At 35.8% G+C, this 21,442-nt stretch overlaps 1 protein-coding gene across 2 annotated transcripts; it reads left to right on the top strand.

The window, feature by feature from the left end:
- Positions 1–15,687: 15,687 nt before the first annotated feature.
- On the top strand, positions 15,688–20,090 carry katnbl1 (katanin p80 subunit B-like 1). Of its 2 annotated transcripts, none has more exons than XM_051092198.1 (10): positions 15,688–15,835; positions 16,853–16,980; positions 17,332–17,369; positions 17,479–17,755; positions 18,466–18,581; positions 18,822–18,872; positions 18,962–19,051; positions 19,142–19,246; positions 19,340–19,436; positions 19,542–20,090. In XM_051092198.1, the coding sequence occupies exons 2-10, from the start codon at positions 16,864–16,866 to the stop codon at positions 19,572–19,574; spliced, it is 924 nt and encodes a 307-aa protein (XP_050948155.1). In that variant the 5' UTR covers positions 15,688–15,835; positions 16,853–16,863; the 3' UTR covers positions 19,575–20,090. The 2 variants fall into 2 exon arrangements, with proteins under 2 accessions (XP_050948155.1, XP_050948156.1); XM_051092199.1 differs by having other exon boundaries at positions 19,343–19,436.
- The last annotated feature ends 1,352 nt before the right edge of the window (positions 20,091–21,442 follow it).

Here is a 21,442-nt window from a genome sequence, read left to right on the forward strand (position 1 = left end):
AAGGCCATGTCCACACTAATACGTTTTCTGTTTGAAAATGCATATTTTTCTCTCCGTTTTGGCCTTCTGTCCACACTGAGATTGCTATTTGATCAAGGAAAACTGAGCTCTCCAAAGTGGATACATTTGTAAATGCAGTTTTTGAAAACTATAACGCATATTTAGTCATGTGACGCACATTGTACCAATAGACCAGAATTTATATAGGTAAATTTGCCTGTTATGTGCTATTTACTTTCACACTGTTGCTGAAGATATTTACTTTGTACACCGCTCATTTTAAAGTCCTAAATAGATGACTGAAAATTTACTCGCAATTGCTATCCTGCGGCAAAACACGAGGACAGATGCTTTTTAGATCAAACATGAGTGACCACGACATGGGCGCTTCAGTGAATGAAGTATTTCAGTAAATAAAATGATCCTGCCAGAAGAACTGTGTGAAAACTTAATATGTCTGTTCCATCTGTATCATCTCATTGAGCTTTTGTAAGGTTTTACACATCCACAGTAAAAATAAATAATAATATACATTAGACTTTTAGTAATAATCATTAAAAATAGTAAATTGTGTCGGCACCAATAGCTTCATAGGCAGCACGGAATATTCCCAATTCCCAATATTCTCAAAAATCAGGCACAAGATATGAATAAATTCATTAAACTTAAAGGGAGAGTTCACACAAAAATTACCATTCTGTCATTAATTACTCACCCTCATGTTGTTTCAAACCCGTAAGACCTTCGTTCATCTTCGGAACATAAATTAAGATATTTCTGATGAAATCTGAGAGCTTTCTGATCCTCAATAGACAACAAAGGTACTACCACGGTTATGACACAGAAATGTAGTAAAGACATCGTTAAAACAGTCCTTGTGACATAAGTGGTTCAACTGTAATTTTACACAGCTACGAGAATACTTTTTGTGTGCAAAGAAAATAAAAATAACAACTTTATTTGACAATTCTTCTCTTTCACGTCACCCTAGGGTGCCATTATGCACTGTAAAAAATAAAAAACAATTTGTTGAGTCAGCTTAAAATAATTCGTTACCTGCTGCCTTAAAATTTTAAGTTCAGTCAACTAAAATAAGTTTATTCAACTTGAAATGTTAAGTTGTACTAAGTAAAAACTTAGATATTTGTGTTTGCTAAACTTAACAGATGGGTAAGTAACCCACCTGCCTTAAAATTTAAAGTTGATTCAACTCAAATATCTAAGTTGTCACTTAGTATAATTTAACATTTCAAGTTGAATAAACTTTTTTTGAGTTGACTGAACTTAAAATTTTAAGGCAGCCAGGTTACAAATTATTTTAAATTGACTCAACAAATTGTTTTTTACAGTGTGGAGAGTATCATGATGCATGGTGAGTAATTCATGACAGAATTTTCATTTTTGAGTGAACTATCCCTTTAAGCATCAACAAATTGTACTTGAATGAATATTTCTCTTTGTTACAATTGGTCTTTTTTTGCACAAGTCATGTAATATCTATGCCCTTGCACCTAGTTTTTGAGGTTGTTGTGTAGCCATTCTTGAGCACTCTGCTTGAAATACTGCATTGCAGGGAGGGGGTGAACTCTGCTTCAGGAGGAATTTGAAATCTGACCTTCAGAGAGGTGAACTGAATACTGTTTCAGACAGTTTATAATTATTTCACCTGAAGTGTGTAAAAGTGCCAGAAAGGCCAGTTTGGCTAAAGCTGCATAAATTAAAAAGAAAAGTTTTTATTAACCTAACTAAGTATAGTTGGGATGTGATTCTTATGCCCACATGCTGAAATTATTGCATCATCTTTCGTGATTTGTGATACTAAACTGTTCTCTTGCTGTAGTTTTTCTACTCTGACACGTTTAAAACATACGCTTTGTATTTGGCCACATATTGATGGCAGAAGCTCATGATCTTGAGCTCATGATTTCATGATCTTAAAGGAATAGTTCACCTAAAAATGAAAATTCTGCCATTAATTACTTACCCTAATGTCGTTCCAAACCCAAAAGACCTTTGTTCATCTTCTGAACACAAAATAAGATATTTTTGATGAAATTTGAGACTTTTTTTGTCTCTGCATAGACAGCAACACAACTAGTACCAAAGCGTTTTGGTACTGTAGTGAATGCGTGTCAAAGACTGGCAGGAAAGAGAAGTAGTTGTTGAATAAAGTCATTATTTTTGTTTTGTTTGTGTGTGATCTACTGATGTCACATGGACTATATTAACAATTTCCTTACTTCCTTTCTGGGCCTTGAACGTGGTAGTTGCGTTTATGTTTATTCAGGGTCAGAAAGCTCTTGGATATTAAAAATGTCTTAATTTGTGTTCCGAAGATGAAGGTCTTCCAATTTGGAATGACAAGTAGTGAGCAATTAATAACAGAATTTTCATTTAAGTCAGTCTCTCTGTAATAACAAAGCTTGGGCTTTGCTGCTTATTAGATACAAGCATTTAGTATGGCATGCATCCCTGAAATATAATGCTTTTATTGGACGTTGCAGGTAATGTCTCAATTTTAAGATCAGATATATTTTATTTAGAAAGAAATTAATACTTTTACTCTGCAAGGATGCATTAAATTGATCAAAAGTAACAGTAAAGACTTTCTATTCATCAAAGAATCCTGAACAAAATGTGTATCACATTTTCCACAAATTTCGATTAAATTCTTTATTTAATTTATTGACTAATTTGTGTGATATGTGATGAATACAAAACACAGAGAGTAGTGTCTCCTGCAAGAGATTTTACAGCATAGTTACAGGCTGTGTTATCCTGAAGCAGCAATAATTACCTATCTAGGCTATATTCATAAATCACATACATCATGTCTGCGAGCACAGGGAGGTCAGCTTTCCACACATGTTCTGCCTCTTTTCACAGAGTTCAGTAGCTCATTCTGCACTTTCCACATTAGATGTTTGCAACTCCACAGGGATTTGTAGCCATGCCGAACTGTTCTGGGAAACAAAAATGCCTTTGAGGTTTAGACTATTAGTATGTACGTAGCACGCAGAGATTGTTCCCATCACTGAATCGGACTGAGCGCCGTTTGTTCTAAGTTGTTTGTGTTTACAGTAGGCCCACTTGACAGCTGTTCCATGTCATTAAAGGCCCTTAACTTTGAATTGCAAATATAAATGCGGCAATCCATGCCAAGGCCTTACAATGCATTACAATTAATTAATAAAACACTTTAACCCTCTTCTACTTATTTTTTCTTCAGAACATCGATCTAAACCTTGGCAGACTCTCGCATGAACGTGACAGAGTCCTTGCAGCCACCACACAAACTGTACAAGGTTAATCTAATGTCATATCATGCTTGTTCTGATTCATTTTAGGTAGACATAAACATTCAATTAGTCGCATTAATATTAACTGTAAATATGAATGGAAATTAGGGCTGTCACCAGATTGTTCACGATTATTGTGACAAAAAAAATATATATACGATAATGATAAATCTTTTAATGGCATGTTTAGACAAGCCTTCCATGATACAGACAAAACAAGCCCAAACAAAGAACATTATACAGATAAACTCTATATTCACTGGTATTTGATTATTTTTGAATTGCATTTAATATATTATACTTTCAGTAAAACATTTGCAATTCTTTAAAGCTTCAAAAGAGTTAATTTCTCCCACCAGTACAAAACTTTATGAGCATAACGCATTTTTACTCCAAATTTGCATAATAGCATCAATTAACTGATGAGACTTCTACAGAGTGTTTTCACGATGCGTCATCAATCGGCCATATTGGTGGCACTAAACATAAACAGTGCCCCTGAACCGAACGAAACTCGCATATTTTGCTGATTATTGCTGCTGAAAAATGGTCAATTACTGTCATGTTTTGGGCTGTACTAATAGGTCCGAGCAGGAAAAACATTTGGAGTACTATAGACTGCCAAAAGTTATAACAAATCAAGAAGAAGAGTCCAAAAAAACTATCTGAGGAACAAAAGGCTTTTGTGTTTTGGCCAAACTGAACCAGGATTTCCATGGCAAAATCATGTTTGTTCTTATCATTTCCGGTCAGGTAGGTGAAATATTAGGCTAATATCTTAATTAATACTGCTTGTATGTATCTTTACCACCTAATAACTTTAGTTTGTCAATATATTGTGCCCTTTTAGGCTTAATAGTTTTTCTCTTTATGGTTTAGCAGCCTCCACGTGTTTTTTCCATAGTTTAGACAGCATAAATTAGCAGAGCAAGGTATTCAGCAGTACATTAACAATCCATGCAGTTGTTTACATCCGAGTATTGCCAATATGGCCGCGCATCCGGGTAACTGACCAAACTGATGTAAGTGCAAACCCTCGACACAGTGCTAAAGGCTATGTCGATTAGCATTGCATTATAAATACACATTATCCTTATAAAAGAACAGAGATGGCTTTGAGAACAAATAAACATGTACCCTGTTGCAGTGGTGTGTTGTTAATTCTCCATGTTTCATTAGTCAAACACTTTTTCTATAGTTTATTCAGCTGCAGGGATACCTGGATCCTTTTGCCTATATAAGGGATTTCCTGGAAAGTCATTTGTTTTGTAAACGTTCTGCGCAAGGGCGTCGAATATGAATGAAACAAATTACATGTGAGAGTTTAGCGCTGTGTACTTTTCATTTTGAAATATCATATTAATCGCTAATCACGACACCACTAATTTTTCACGTGAACGATATTTTTTACGTTTTTTATTTGTTTGTTTATTTTTAATTAATTACGTGATATAAGGAAATTAAATACACAAGAATGGTGTTGCCTCCACCCAAATGAAAATAAATGAAAATAGACATCGTCTTCTTGGGAAATATGGGGGTAGCAGCTGTTGTGATGTGTTTGACTGGAATTTGTCAAAATGAGAAACCACTTCTGTTTGGAACAATAATGCAAGTCAGCTTTGAAGTCTCTGTTTGAGCTATAAACCCAGTACAATAAACATGTCTATTCTCTGCAGACTAGACATGAGGAATAAAGTCCAGGCTTAGATTTAAGCATTTTTGTGCTGGATTACTTAACATGGTGAACATACAGATTTTAACAAGAATGAATGACATATGCTTACATTATATGCTTATGTCATGTATAAGACCATCAAAAACTCCTTCCTGCTGTGCTTATGTGACTTTTATTTCTTCTATTTCTCCTCATCCTTTTTCTCTGTACAAGTGGACAGCTTCATGGCATCTGTTTGTACATAGTTCTTTTAAACTGTGAACTGTGATTCGTTTCTAAAGTGAAAGAGGTGTTTTGTGCTCACCAAGACTACAATTATTAACTCAAAAATGCTGTAAATTTAACAATAATGTTGTGAAATATATTTACAATTCAAAGTAACTTTTTGCTTTTTAATATATTTTAATATGTAATTTATTCTTGTGATGGCAAAGCTGAATTTTCTGCAGCCATTATTTCAGTCTTCGGCGTCACGTGATCCTTCAGAAATCATTCTAATGTGATATAATTTAGTGATCAGTAAACATTTATTATCATCATCAATGTTAAAAACAGTTATGCTGCTTAATATTTTTTCGAAAACTGTTACATTTTTCAAGGATTCTTTGATGAACAGAAAAAAAACAGCATTTGTTTGTAAAATTATAGATGTCCTTCACTGTTAATTGATTTGATAAACAATGAAAGAATGAAAGTATTAATTTCTTCCAAAAAATATATAAGAACCTCTGCCAGTGTTATTGCATGTATGAAAGTCCAAGTTTACGTCTCTGTAATCAGAATGGAATCAGCCAACAGCTTCCGCTTTGGCTTTATGAGCGTGTGTGGGAGTTTAGTGTTAGTCAATATTTGTCCCAGTGTGTGAATTACGTGCATTGCTTGTTTACATTGCCTCAAACATTTACAAGTAGCCTCAAACATTCTGTCGTTACAATATTTTTCCATGCGCCTGTTTGTCTATCCGCCTTGATCACATTAACCTCAATGACAGACATGAAGGAAAATGGCTTGATTGGGCTGATCAAAATCATCTGTTGAAGCTAATTGGAAGTGTTTTGATGTACATTTGTCAAAGTAATGAGAAAAGAACAGTATTTTAACAAATCCTGGAGCATATTTGGACTAAAAGCTAAGGAAGTATGAACAATAAGTCTACAGACGGAGGCAAAGTTTTTCTTTGTACGTAACAGCAAATTTTGTTTTTCAGAATAATTTGTTGAATATGTGCAGTGTTGGGCTGCACGTGGTCACTTGACAAGATCCTTCTCTCCTCTCATGGATAATCAAACAAAACAGTTTGGAAACTCTCATTCAAATAATAGCAGCAGTAGCTCTTCATCTTTGATGACTTTTGGTCCATGTCCCCGTGTGAACTTAAGAATTATGTGGAAATTTGTAGAGAATGTGACTAGAGTGGACATATTTAACAATCCAAAATGACACATCTTAAACAAATTTACAGTACATTAAATATGATCAACCTCTGTCATTTCAAGAGATTCCTGGAAAGCAAAATTTGTCGGCCTTTGCTGCCTTCAAGTGAACCTGGAAAGCCAAGTCATTTTTATTTATTACCTCAGTGAACAATTGACAGTACTTTACTCAGCTTAAATGATGTATTAATCTATGGTGTCTAAAAATAATTGAACATTAAATGTAATTTACCATTACTTAATTTGCACAATCAAACCACAAATGGTGTAATGCGGAAACTGATAACATGCCGACAGACGAGACAGAGCAGGTTACTACCTGTATGAAACAAAGTCTCAGCTTTCAAATGTTATTTTTTTAAGAAGTCAAACAATAAATACCATTTTGTGGTATTTATTTACAAGTTTTAGTCCACCCATGTTAATCTACAAAGGGTGGTATCTGTGTTGCCAAGTCCGCTGTTTTCCCGTAAAATTGGCCTACTTTGTTGACATGGGTTGTTTTCCAACACCACAATAACGTGATATTTAGCCCTGGGAACCCCGCCAAAAAATGTGTAAAAATATGAGCTTGATTTTTACCAGGGACCCACATCGAAACACGACTGGGCTGGTGTTAGGCTATTTCGAGTAGCACTTAGGGGGTTTTATTGTGAAAATCTGGCAACCCTGGTCGGTATTTATGCCGCTTGAGTGCTGGATATGACTTTTGTTGTATCGTAAACAGAACTGTTATTTTGAGTAAAGCAATAGTTCACCCGAAAATGACACTTCTGTCATCATTTACTCGCTAATTTAGCTTTTTTTGGTCTCTTGTTTCTCATTTTCCTCTTGACAATACCCCATAGATTCTCTATGGGGTTCAGCCAGGTCTGGTGAGTTTGCTGACCAGTCAAGCACACCAACAAAAATGGTCATTTAACCAACTTTTGGTGCTTTTGGCAGTGTGGGCAAATCCTGCTGGAAAATGAAATCATCTTTAAAAAGCTGGTCAGCAGAAGGAAGCATGAAGTGCTCTAAAATTTCTTAGTAAATGGGTGCAGTGACTTTGGTTTTCAAAAAACACAGTGGACCAACACCAGCAGATGACATTGTACCCCAAATCATCACAGACTGTGGAAACTTAACACTGGACTTTAATGCAGTTTGGGCTATGAGCTTCTCCACCCTTCATCCAGACTCTAGGACCTTGGTTTCCAAATGAAATACAAAACTTGCTCTCATCTAAGGTCTCAAAGAGGACTTTGGACCACTGGGCAACAGTCCATTTCTTCTTCTCCTTAGCCCAGGTAAGTTGTCTCTGATGTTGTGTATGGTTCAAGAATGGCTTAACAAGAGAAATACGACAACTGTAGCCAAATTCAAGTTCTTGAATCGATTTTGCTTGACAAGTCTCTCAAGGCTGTGGTTCTCTCAGTTCGTTGTGCATCTCTTTTTCTTCCACACTTTTTCCTTCCACTCAACTTTCTGTTAACATGCTTAGATGCAGCACTCTGTGAACAGCCAGCTTCTTTGGCAATGAATGTTTGTGGCTTACCCTCCTTGTAAAGGGTGTCAATGATTCATCTTCCAGACAACTGTCAGATCAGCAGTCTTCCACATGATTGTGCAGCCTAGTGAACCAAACTGAGAGACCATTTTCAAGGCTCAGGAAACCTTTGCAGGTGTTTTGAGTTGATTAGCTGACTGGCATGTCACCATATTCTAATTTGTTGAGATTTTGATGTTGAATTGGTGGGTTTTTGTTAAATGTGAGCCAAAAGCATTACAATTAAAAAAAAAACCAAAGACTTAAACTACTTCAGTCTGTGTGCACTGAATTTATTTAATACACGAGTTTAATTACTGAAATGAACTTTTCCATGACATTCTAATTTATTGAGATGTACCTGTATTTGACAAATATCTCAGTGTTCTTTGTCTATAATGGTAGTCAGTGGCAATTAAAACTTTGCCTACCAGTATTCTTTTAAAAGTCATACAGGTTTAGAACAACAAGACTAGGCTACATTCACACTGTCAGTTTTTAGGATTGACAACCGCATTTACTTAAAGATGTGAGTCTCGAAATGTCCTGTTTACACAGCAGCTTACAGAAGCATCTTGAATACTGTCTGTATGAACGTGCAACGGGGAGTCAAGCCTGTTTTCCTTACTAGAAACAATAGCAACAGTGACTAAAGTAATATCAAAGATGGCGACGTCTATAAAACTGAACGTTTTAACACTTTCTGACATGACAAGAGTCCAATTGAGCCACAAGTTCATTCATCAAACCTTCATTAACCAACAACAGCTTTTATATTTGAGCGAAGAGTGGAGCATTTGAGCCGCACACAGAACGCAAAGCTGACGGGAGGGAGCGGCTCCAGTGGAGACTGGATATAAAACTTTCAGATGACACAACTCATTTCTTCATCACTGTAAGTTACTGAAACCACACATGACAAGCACGCAACACACGGTAGATGCGCGTTTGTGCGCCAGAGGGCCTAATGGTTAGGGAGTCGGGCTTGTAACTGAAAGGTTGCGGGTTCGAGTCCCAGGTCCGGCAAGGATTGAAGGTGGGGGGAGTGAATAACCAGCGCTCTCTCCACCATCAGTACCACAAATGAGTTGAGTCCCCTGAGCAAGGCACCGAACCCCCAACTGCTCCCCGGGTGCCGCAGCGATAGCAGTATGGCTGCCCACTGCTCCGGGTGTGTGTTCACAGTGTGTGTGTAAGTATTTGTTCACTTGGATGGGTTAAATGCAGAGCACAAATTCTGAGTATGGGTCATCATACTTGGCCACACGTCCTTTCCTTTCCTTTCCTTCCAGAGCAGCTCTCGTGTGTTCTGAGAATGCAGTTGTGAGTCCTGAAATAACCGTACTGTGTGTGAGTGTAACCATATTAAAGTCTCAAATACAGGACTGACAACCATATTCTGCTGCTGTGTGAATGTGGCCTTTAAATTATGAATTATCACTTTAAGTTCTAAATTATTCGTCTAATTGTACTGAAAAGTGTTGAAAGTCTTGTGTAAAATGTTTGAAATATCCAGATGTGTCTTTTGTCTACTAGGCAGATGAGAACAAATACTGCAAAGCTGTGACTCTGGTCCTCATCTATTGGAAGTTCTGAACTTCAAGGCTCATTCTCGCTCTGCCACTTCGGTTTCTGTATGAAATATGACAGTGATGTCATGAGCAGCAAGCCAAAAGGTGACTCAGTCTCTGGATCTCCATGAAAAAGGAAGAACAGATGAACTGATTCTGGGCTGAAGTCTAGCTGCTTAGCGTGTGGCCTCGGGGCTTGTTGACAATTTGGTGGCCCTTTATGAATGTGCTATGGATTTATTGGTCTGAAATGCGTCTGAAATTCTGAAAGTACGCCCAGAGTGATTCTGGTATCACTCAGACTACAGCTGAATTGTGTGTGCGGTCGTTGTGACTCCTATAACCATGTGGTAAGGATTTCATAAGATTCACACTTTTAATAAACCTACCCAGGAATATTAGGAAGGAATATTAGTCTTACTACCTAACAGTTTTTAACTGATTTATGCTTGTTCCTGAATGCATATAGCAGGGCATTAGCAACACTGAGGTCATGGGTTTGATTCCCAGAAAACTTTTCAAACCTATATTGGATGAAGTTGCTTTGGCAAAAATTGTCTTCTGAATGAGACAATTAGCATTCTTAACTCATCTGATATCACACTCCCAAGGCCTTGCTGCGTCACGAGTTAAAGTGTGGACTGCGAAAAGCCAAATGGAAACTATTTTCTCGAAGTTTGTGGTAAATGTAATTTGTTGTGAAAAGCGCACTTGCTCTATCATATGAACATGTGCGGCTGTTTGATGTCAGGGTCCTCTGAGGAACTTTGGCACAGTCAGGAAGTAATCTTGTGAAAATCTATAGTACATTATCGATTCAATACACCAGGGTAACTGTACAAAAAGCAGAACAGCCTGCGTAAAACATACGCAAATCTGCACGTGATTCAAAATGCTGGCATATGTGCTATCTGGCCAGACTCCAGTGTTTAGGTTACTCAAAAAGATGAAAAGAAACAAAGCATTTTTTTTGTGTTAAATCCCATCCACAGAGCTGTACAAGCTTTAAAGAGATAGTTCATGCAAAAATAAAAATTCTGTCATTATTACTCACTTCATGTCGTTCCAAACCTGTAAGATCTTTGTTTATCATCGGAACACAAATTAAGATATTTTTGATGAAATCTGAGAGCTTTCTGACCCTGCATAGCAATGCAACCTCCACATTCAAGTCCTAGAAAGGTAGTAAGGACATCGATAAAAATAGTCCATGTGACTAGCTACGATAATACTTTTTTTTTACAAGAAAATAAAAAGTAACCACTTTATTCAGCAATTCGCAATTACCATTTGTTTATTTTTTGAGCTGCGTTCATGCATTACTCATACGGCTGCATTAAAACCATGTTGATCGATCTCTTTCAAGTGAGGTAACGCTTGGCAAAGGCTTCCTGCAGTGGCAGGTTTCAGTCCATCAGTACCATTATGATTAATTCATCGTTGCTGCGTGTTGGCAGATAAACTCTGAATTTGCAGTCAAGTCGCATAGACCACTCAAGATATCATCTTACCTCCCTGCAGAGAGGAGAGAGTCCGGCCAACCTGTCAGCATCTGGAATCCCAGCCGTCAATCTTCTCATGCCCAGCAAAAACTGGCTAAAAAACAACGGACTGTTTCCCTTCTTTCAATGCTGTTTTCCAGCACTTCCTCTTCTAATTTGATCACACAGCGTTGTATTGTCTGGTCTTAGCTCATATTTGTGTTTATTTATTCAAACATGCAGTGAGCTGTATGATTTTGAAAGAGCTGATCACTTACTCTGAGAGTTTTCAGATGTTTTTTCAGCCTTCAATCCCTGTAACAAGTCAAAACAGATTGAAGTATGGACCATGGATCATATTTGTAAAAACTTGTCTTGATTAATACCTTTTGTTTTACCTTCTGAAATTCCTATTCCAATTTTTTTTTTTTTATTCTGTGGAACAGAAAAGATTAATTGTTGTATGTGCTGTTATATTTACAATAGAAGTGAATAAGGATGGAGGATGTCCAGTAAAAAAATGAGAAACAAAGCACTAAAAAGTCATTTAAGGAACATTTATGCAATTTTTAGTTAAAAAGGGTTCTTTAGATTTTTAAAATGTTCTTAATACTCTGAAAATTGGTTCTATTAAGAAATGGTTCTTCTACAGAATTCAGTGTAACCTCTTTTTGAAATCTTTATTTCCTATTTATGTGCCACACTGTTTATTTCTGCATAAATCTTCTGAAGCCATATGCCATTTAGCCAGATAGGATGGCAGCTAAAGTAGATATTATATTTATAGCTTGTTAATTTCATGCTTGATATAAACACTAAAGTGTCAGTAATGGTGCACTTACAGAATTTAAATATATATGGAAGTAAATGAACCATGCCTCACATTACTGGGAGAGAAATATGACCCTAGACCACAAAACCAGTCATAAGCAGCACAGGTATATTTGTAGCAATAGCCAACAATACATTGTATGGGTCAAAATTATAGATTTTCCTTTTATGCCAAAATTCATTAGGAAATTAAGTAAAGATCATGTTCCATGAAGACATTTTGTAAATTTCTCACTATAAATATATCAAAACGTCATTTTGGAGTAGTAATATGCATTGCTAAGAACTTCATTTGGACAACTTTAGAGGCAATTTTCTCAGTATTTTAATTTTTGGGCACCCTCAGATTCCAGATTTTCAAATACTTGTATATCAGCCAAATATTGCCCTAACAAACCATACATCAGTAGAAGGCTTATTTATTCAGCTTTAAGATGATGTATAAATCTAAAAAAAAAAAAAAAAAAACTGGTTTTGACTGGTTTTGTTGTCCAGGGTCACATATGGCTTTTGTTTAGTTTTGAATCTGGTTTCTTCTGTTAGGACACCTGTGAGATGAGTTTGAACTTTGAGATGTCACTTGGTGGATATTATAGAAAACTAAACAGTTGTATTGAACGTAATGTCATGAGTGTATTTATTCTAAGCCAGGTTTAATGTCAGGTTAACCAAACAAAGATGGGTTCAGAGGTCAAAGTTTATTTTAGGGTTAGTATGGTCAGAGTTTCTAAGACACAAAAGATGACTGGCTAAACTATAACTAATGCTAATTTGAGGTTTGAATTTGAGGTTCTCTTGTTTAAACAAATTGCAATATGTTCAAAAAATTATGGTTAGGCCACAGAAGAACGGTTGAGATTGAGTTGGGACAGCTAATAAATAACAGCTCACCCTTAAACGCTTCAGTTTCCACAGCTTCACATCGCCATCTGGTGGTTGCGGGAAATGTAGTGTTTTGGATGCCGTCCAGAGGACACTCAAAATGAATTATCCTAGATCACTTTTTGTCAGTTTTGAACATTCTGTACCATCCAGCTAATGTCTTACCTTTGGCAACAAGAAAAAAATACGGTTGAAAGATGATCTGAAAAAATATTGACTAATATTTCTTTTATGTACGTCAGCCCTGCAAGTCAGCACATGCAACCGTCCTGTAAACGAGTCAAAAGTAGATTTCTTACTTCCTAGCTGATTAAATCAATCATTAATATATCACTCTGTCTGATGTCACTAAGATAAAAGTGTTCAGTTATACTTGGTTTTACATTATTTTGTCTCCAAATTTAAGATAAAAAATGTTAGAATGCAGCTTTCATATTTTAAATGTATTTCATACCATAAGCAGAATCCTTCAGCCCACCAGTCTGATTGTCTAGGTTTTGAAATAAGAGCCATCATACCAAAACCTCAGAGATCTCAACAATCTGATGAAGAGGAGAACAGACGAGCAATACAGGAAAAGACAGATGGTAACTTGGTGTGTTAAACCCCTATTTACTATTCATCTAATGTGTTACATCAGAGGTGGAGGTCTGCCTAGCCATGCTAATACAAAAGTCAGATTTGATATCCATTTAAGGAACAAAATGTTAGTAGTCTGAACTGTTTCTATATCAAACGTCAGTTTGAATACTTACCTGCTGCAAAAGACAAATGAACTGGCACCGCATCTCGGCCTTCCTCACAGATATTATATAATCACCTGCAAATATAACGGCAGACTGGCAAAAAGATAAATGGATGTTTTATTTAGCAAAAATGGTTGAAATTGACTAAAAGTGACAGTAAGGACATTTATAATAATATGAAAGAATCTGAATCTCCTGGAAATTCAGCTCTGCTATCACAAATTAGATTTTAATATAGTTATATAGAAAACAGTTATTTTAAATTTCAATAATATTTCACAGCAGTACTGTATTTTTGATCAAATCAATGCAGCTTTGGCGAGCATAAGATTCAAAAACGTTTAACAGTAGTTGAATCTTTTGACAAATGAATGCTTATATCTGTATTTCAGTAAAGTAAATGAAATCTCATATAAGTTAGTCAAATGTAATTCCAATATTTGTTTTAAACAAATGAAAATGAAAAATGATTTTTGTTTCCCAGTGTCTGCCATTATCATTCCAAAACCTAAGGAAGTCTGTTTATCTTTAGATTTTTTTTGGCTAGGCTTATTGCAGTCTAATAGTGACTCTTGAAAGAGTAACTATTATTATTATTTTTATTGAAAGACTTGGATGGTGAATTTTTGTGGCTGTCTGAATATGAGTCCTAATGTCGGCTATTTTATTCAGTTTTCCCCATCATTTCAGAAGCTTCATATTTGAACTGTGGTAAGACTTGTCTTCCATGACACATTCCTCAAGAAATGGCATTGCTTTTTTTAATTATTTTAAAACAGAAAAGAGTTTTATATATATATATATATATATATATATATATATATATATATATAACTTACAGCAGCGGTAATCTAACTATATATATAAACAGTTGACTATACACATAACCTAAGACTATACAAGTACTTTTCATAATACTGTATTATGTTGTGCAAGATATTGTGCAAAAGAGTAGAAACACACTTTTCTCTTTATATGCACTAGACACTTTCTTATTAATTAATTATTATGTTTACTTGTAAATGCACTACAAATCATATTGCACTACTTGCTTTTTAATTTTAAATACTAAAATTAAAAAGCAAGTAGTGCAATATGATTTGTAGTGCATTTACAAGTAAACATAATAATTAATTAATAAGAAAGTGTCTAGTGCATATAAAGAGAAAAGTGTGTTTCTACAGGTATATATATATATATATGTAACACAGTAAAATTATTATCAGTCTACACCAGTAGATCCTTCCCAGATGTAATTTAATGACACTATTCACTGTATTTAAATCCATTGTTGGCTGCACTTCACAATCTTAACTGTATGACTAAGTTAAGTCATACAATTCCATAATTGGAATTTGCCTTAATTTGCTTTCGAATGACATCTGTATGATGTCAGCCTCAAACAAACAAAGTGCTTATAACACAGTAACTATAAGTAACATTATTCCCGTTTGTGGTTTCATGAAGCATTTGATGACCTAATGATCACATCACCACTACCATGATAGTCATCACCTTTGATAACACCTTTGAACTTAAGGTCATGAGATGCAAAAGGATCTTATCATTAACAAACATCAATTCTAATGAGATTCTTACTAAAGATTAAAGCAGCATTACATTACAATGAAAATATTAATAAATATTAAGGCCCTTTATTTGTGATGTTTTTATCTTTTCTGTTCTGCATCAAAGGCCAGTATTTAAAATTCACAGTGAAACCTACTTAATGTTTGATTTTGATGATATTAAAGACCTTTTTATCTAAAGGCTTATGCTTTTTATTTATTAATATAAAACAGTAGTTGCCAACCAAAAGGCCAGGGCCCACCACGATGACTTTAAATTTAAACTGATAAATTATTATTGACATATTAAAATAATCAAACTGTAATTTAAATTAAAATTCCAAAACAATGTTAACTGCAACTCAAGTTTAACTTAAGCCTACATGGTGGCCAGGAGTCTTTGATTCACTGATTTAAAATATATATTGTGAGGAAACACAGCCAAGAAGTGTCTAGCATGAATGGAAATCCATTAATTGTTTTGCTGGAAAGGCATCCCTGGATGCATTTCATTAAGTTGGTTTAGAAATTTCCAAGAGTGTGCCATTTTAACTGATGCTGTTAAACTGCTGAAATGTTTTTTTTTTTTTTTTTGCCAAAAGCCGAGCAGTTCCATTAACCCCCCCATAAGATGTCGCTAAACCCTCAATCCTCCGGTGCTTCACCCATCCCAGCATTTCAAGTTTGTATTTATTTGAATGGTCCTTCCTTCCCACTAAAATCCTCTCAAATTCCCGTTTCTTCCTGGTTGCGCATGGAAACGTTCTCGGATATATAACGTGCTTTAGGATGCATAGACAACTTTACACAATGTTATGGTGGGTGTTTACGAAATATGCGAGGTTTGACAGCGTTGTACAAGTTATAGGTTTTGTACGTGCTAAGTCCTTGTTTGCTAGCAGGTGATTAGCCTGACTTGTTTGTTTAGCAACTAGCTATCTGGTGTGTTTTCATCACCTGCTTTGATATGCACAGGCCAGTGTGAGTGTAGACTAATCTCTAGACTTGTGTTTTGCAATTTAGTCAAAGATTATTGACTGTTTGTCAAAGTGTAGCTGACTTAATTAGCTCGCCGGTGCTAACAAACCTTAAACTTAAACAGCAGCGTCACATCACTGGAGGCCTAAAGCTCCGTCTGACAGATGTCTAGACATTAATAGAAGGAATATTAGCTTGTTAATCTGAAACTTACTAGTTAAGTTTGATTCAAACGGTTTATAGCTTCGTTATCTTCCTCTGACTCAGCGTAAAGTGCTACGTGGTAAGACGTCCGTTTGAAAATTACAAAACATCTCCTGTATGTGTGGTAATGAATTATGCGATATTATTTACACTAGCATGATATGTCATAACTTGTGCATAACATGTATGTAGTATTGTCTGTATAGGTTTTAAGACACAGTCTTTATAAACTGCTCTTATTCTAGCAAACCCAGAACGTTCTCTTATCGTTAGCATATGGTTCCCGCTTGGTTTTTTGGAACAAGTATAACGTTCTAGGAAGGTTCTTCGAAAGAGAACCTATACGTAACGTTCTTAAACTGGTATTTTTAGTTTTTTTTTTTTTTAATAACCAAAACTAACGTTCTTTGAACGTTCTAGGAACCAAAAATCTGCTACTGTGCCAGGCTGTCTAACAATAGCAAAAGCTTTACATTTAAATATTTCATGAACACCAATTGATTCGTTTTAATACGAATTTGAATTATAGTATGATTGTAATCTCTAAAGGAGAAACTGCACAATGGAGGCTTTGAACAAACAAACCGCAGCTGTTTGCTTTAACAGCATCATGCATCCTGCGCCAGGTAACGTGTTTTGCCATTGTATTTCAGAGTCCCTTATTATGGCCACTGGAAGTCATGTTGAAAGTAATGCAGAAGTCCACAGGCTCAAGCAGGCCCAGCCCCATGATCTTCTCAAACGTATGGTTTGTTCTGGAGATGAGAAGAACATGAGGGAGGTGAGTAAAAGGCATCAATGCTTAAAAATAAACAACTTTTTTGTAGTGTATGTGCTGGATGGGATTTATAGGGGTTTATTTTAATTTCGTAAAATTAATTTTCAGTGTTTTAATGCTAGAATACATTATCCAAGGCTGGATTTTTCCCCAATGTTGCAGTTTGGACATGTTGCCGTAAGGCAGTTTGAGCATTTTGGGCAGTCACAGAAACTCACATAATGTATAATTGTCAGTTTTTCTCTGTTACTATTTGCAAAGTGAGCAAGTGTTTTAAAATATGTCAGATTTGAAGTGTCGTGTGGTATATTCCAGCTTTTAGGAATGCTAGCTTTACCTGTTGTCTCTCTTCAGGTGGATTATTCACTTAAGGACGAAACCGATCAAGAGAGGTATGTTTTTGGCCCATTGCAATGCAAACTCAATGACCTTTCTTGCTTTGAAAAGCTGATTTTGTAGAATGTTGGAAGGTATGAGCATGCATTTTTCTCCATCCCACAGATTTCCAGTGGGCCGTTGTGTGCACAAATACAGCAAAGCGAAGCGAGCGGTGGTTAGCAAAAAGAAAACACGTCACTCTGGGGTGGGATCAAGAGCATGTCGGAGATCGCCCACCGCGAGCAGGACGTCTGACATGGCAAACAAAGAAAATGAACTGACCTGTGCTGATGACGTGCAGGCTATTCTTTACAGTGACAACTGTGGGTTCCCTGTGAACTCGACAGACGCCTCAAAAATGGCAGGAGCTGGCTCCAAATACAGTGATTATTTCACTGAGGTGAGTTATTCGGCATGCTAATGCATATGCTGACTGTGTTCTTGTCATTTTAAGCTAGTTCTTATTCATGATTGTCCACGTGATGTTAATATAGAGGGTTTTCACGACAGGTCATCAACCGGCCATATTGAACTGAATGAAACTCGCATATTTTGCTGATTATTACTGCTGAAAAGAATCAATTATTGTCATGTTTTGGGCTGTACTAATCGGTCGGATCAAGAAAAAACATTGTGCAAAAAACTGTCTGAGGACCAAAAGGCGTTTGTGTTTGGCCAAACTGAACTAGGATTTCCAGGGCAAGAATCTTGACAACATTTATATTTGTTCTGAACATTTCCAGTCAGATAGGTGAAATATTAGGCTATTAACCTAATTAATACTGCTTGTACGGATCTTTACCACCTATTAACTTTAGTTTTGCGCCATTTCCTGCTTACTACGTCCTTCTCTGTATGATTTAACAGCTTCAGCGTGTTTTTTTTTTCCATATCGTAACGTATTCAGTACATTAACAGTGCAGTACATGCTGTTGTTTACATCTGAGTATCTCCAATTTGGTCACGTATCCAGGTAACTGACCAAATTGTGACGTAAGTGCAAACTCCCTATAGTGATCAACCACTCTTCTGCGGGGCAATCATGGCAAACTGTGTTCCATTTATAAAGTTGTATTATTTGTACTAACTAAATCATTTGTTGACTTTCAGTTATCAAAAGACCATGAAGCAATGACTCATGTGCTCTTTGGAAGAAATCTGAGACTGAATGTTGCTTTGACTCTTTGGCGGAAAAACGCAAGTGAACTAGTGGCATACTTGAACAGGTTAGCAGTTTGATGTTTGACATTAATATTTCACAATATTACTGTTTTGTAATATTGTAATATCACATGGGTGTGCATAAGAGGCTTTTGTCAAAATAATCTAAGTGTAAATATTGCAGGTATCAGTAGATTTGTCTTTGCAGCATGCTGAATTGTCCTTGCTTGCAATTCTACATTTTATGAATACCATAGTAACCAGTTTACTGTTGTTTTTCTGTCTGTGTGTGTGTGTGCTTTCAGAATACAAGACACAGGGGTGCTTGTTGACTGTTTGCCTGTACTTACTAAAAGGTAGCCTATTTAAAACCTATTTAAAGTAAAAGTTTGTTATTGTTGTTTCATGTCATTTCAATGTTTCATACCAATTTCTCCTTCTGTAGTCTTCAGGAAGAACAGCCGTGTATTTCAATAGGTTGTTGTGTTGACCTTTTACCACAAGTGAAAATGATTCTTAACACTAAATATGAAGAGTAAGTATTTTGTCTTGTGTTTCTATTTGCTATTGCTGTTTATTGTCATTATACATTTCGCCCATGTTTAAATGGTTGAATCTTTTCCAGACACCTCATCGTAGCTTTACACTGGGTTCAATCTACCATTAAAAAATGGTGGTCTGAGCTCTCCACAAACAACAAAAGCTTGCACGATGGCTTTTCAAATGACAGGTGCTTCATTTTTATATGTATATACGGAAATAAAATGTCAGAACATCTTATAAATGTGTGCTGGAAGGTGCGACTGAATATGTTTGCATTCAGCAGGAATGTTCAGGCAATGAAGACGATGCTTCTTGAACTGTGGGAGGGGAAGAGATACTTAAGTTCAGTTCCAGGAACTGTAGGAGAAACAGCAAAGGTGGAATGTTAATATTTTTAATATGTTTTTCTTTCAAGTGAAAAATTGCAGTTGTTTACACAACGCAGTCTTACATTGTTTCCTTTCGTGTCCTCTCCTCCACAGGTTATAGAATCGTACGTGTCACAACTGCGCTGATGTATCATTGTAGCACACTATGGACATAACCACTACAAACTCTTGGTGCATTTTAAGCTCTTTGATTGGCTTGGAGCTGGTGGTTCTGAAGCTCAGTAGGCTGTGGTGAATTGGGGCTAGATGAACTGAACAATTCAGACACTCCGATTTCAGCACTGGAGGAGGAAGTCTTCCTACAGGCACTGAATGACTGCTTCACATTGAAGTGGACTTGCTTAGGGGCACATAATCAACTCCATGAGACTCTCTGGAATCAGGCAACTCACTGAAGTGCCAAGCAGAAGTTTTAACTGTTGCACTTGTAGTGCTATGGTGTGAATCTGCTCAAGTGGATGTGATTGTGTAAGTGTACCTTTATCAGATGTTTTTTTTTTTCAGTCATGCACTTGAATTGCAGGAGTTTTAAGTTATTAGTGTGTTGTTGTCCATTGCCTGATCATGAATGGATATTTGAGTGTAATGTGTACATAGTGATTTTCTTTTAATCAGCTTTCAAATAAATCTACATAAACTGAATGTTTCTTGAAGTTTCTATGAATATTTACATTTTATATACATGTTAACTAAGATGACCAAGCGTTGGTCAAGCATTGGCTGACCATAATAAATTGTTACTGGGAAATATTTTAATGTAAAATATTTGAATTAATGAGTTTAAAATGTTAGCAATGGACACACTACATTAGTTTTAATTTAATAAAAAAATATATTAAGGTTTTAAAAGAATCACTGCAACGAACTTAACTTTAAGACAGGAATAAAGAACGCAATAAACAGCAGTAGGGGAGAGTGGGTTAAGTTGACCCACCCTCTGTATCTTTGCAACTGTACACATTTACTGTCACGTGACCATGTGTTTTGGAATCCTGCATCATTTCTGCCAGACTGTGAAAAGGAGAAACGCATGGGAGGAGTGGAAGGCACCCACATGCTCTAAAAACGTTTTGGCTTGTCGAAGTGAAAATTTAGCATAACAGATGTATATAGGATGCATATAGGTGATTTATCAACATATAATACCACACAAATAATTTAGCTAAATATTAGCCAGAATTAGTAAGCTAGCTATTTTTTTTTCCAAAGTACAAGCTATGTGGTAAGCTTGAGCCAGCACTTTAACTTACCCCACCATAAGGCACTGAAGTTAAGATACATCTCTGAAGTATAAACTGGTATTTTAATGTGGCATTACACAACTGATTTAGTTAAGCCACAAATAATATCTATATATATGATTATTAATAGGTATAGTGTACAAGTACATCAAACCCTTCTCTGAGAACAAGTAAATGCTTTTCATCACATTATAATCATCAATATCTTTCAACCTGTAGTCTCTAATGGCCTGTTTGACATTACAGAAAAGGATATTTTGATTAAAATATTTTTTAGTTTCAGTGACGTTTATTCCTTCATTCTAATTCAATTTTTATTTAATTTTACTCAACAAACTCTCTGTTTAGTCTGTTTTGGGAAGAGTTAAAACTTTAGTATTCAACAGTGTTTCAGAAATGCAAACAATTACTGAAAATGAAACTTCATTTGATTGGTTTAAATGTTAAGTTAGCTTTAAGAAAAAAATATAACTGCAAAATTAATTTTGATTATGTTAGTTAAAAGAGGTAAATTATCTTTAAAATTTCACATGGGTTTGAATCAGATTCAGTCAGATAGTTTTCACCCAGATAGTGCATCTTACCCCCTGACTCAGGTCAACTTACTCCTAACCTGGGGCAAATTGAGCCACAGGAACACATTTTTATAGGAAGCCATATTTTGAGAACCCTTTGTCATAGATACATTCTGATCATTTAAAATGATAGGAAAAATCCTGAAATTACTTTAGATACTTTCATTGTAGTTCTGCC

This window comes from Labeo rohita, chromosome 20, assembly GCF_022985175.1.
Source record: "Labeo rohita strain BAU-BD-2019 chromosome 20, IGBB_LRoh.1.0, whole genome shotgun sequence".
NCBI classification, from domain to species: Eukaryota; Metazoa; Chordata; class Actinopteri; order Cypriniformes; family Cyprinidae; genus Labeo; species Labeo rohita.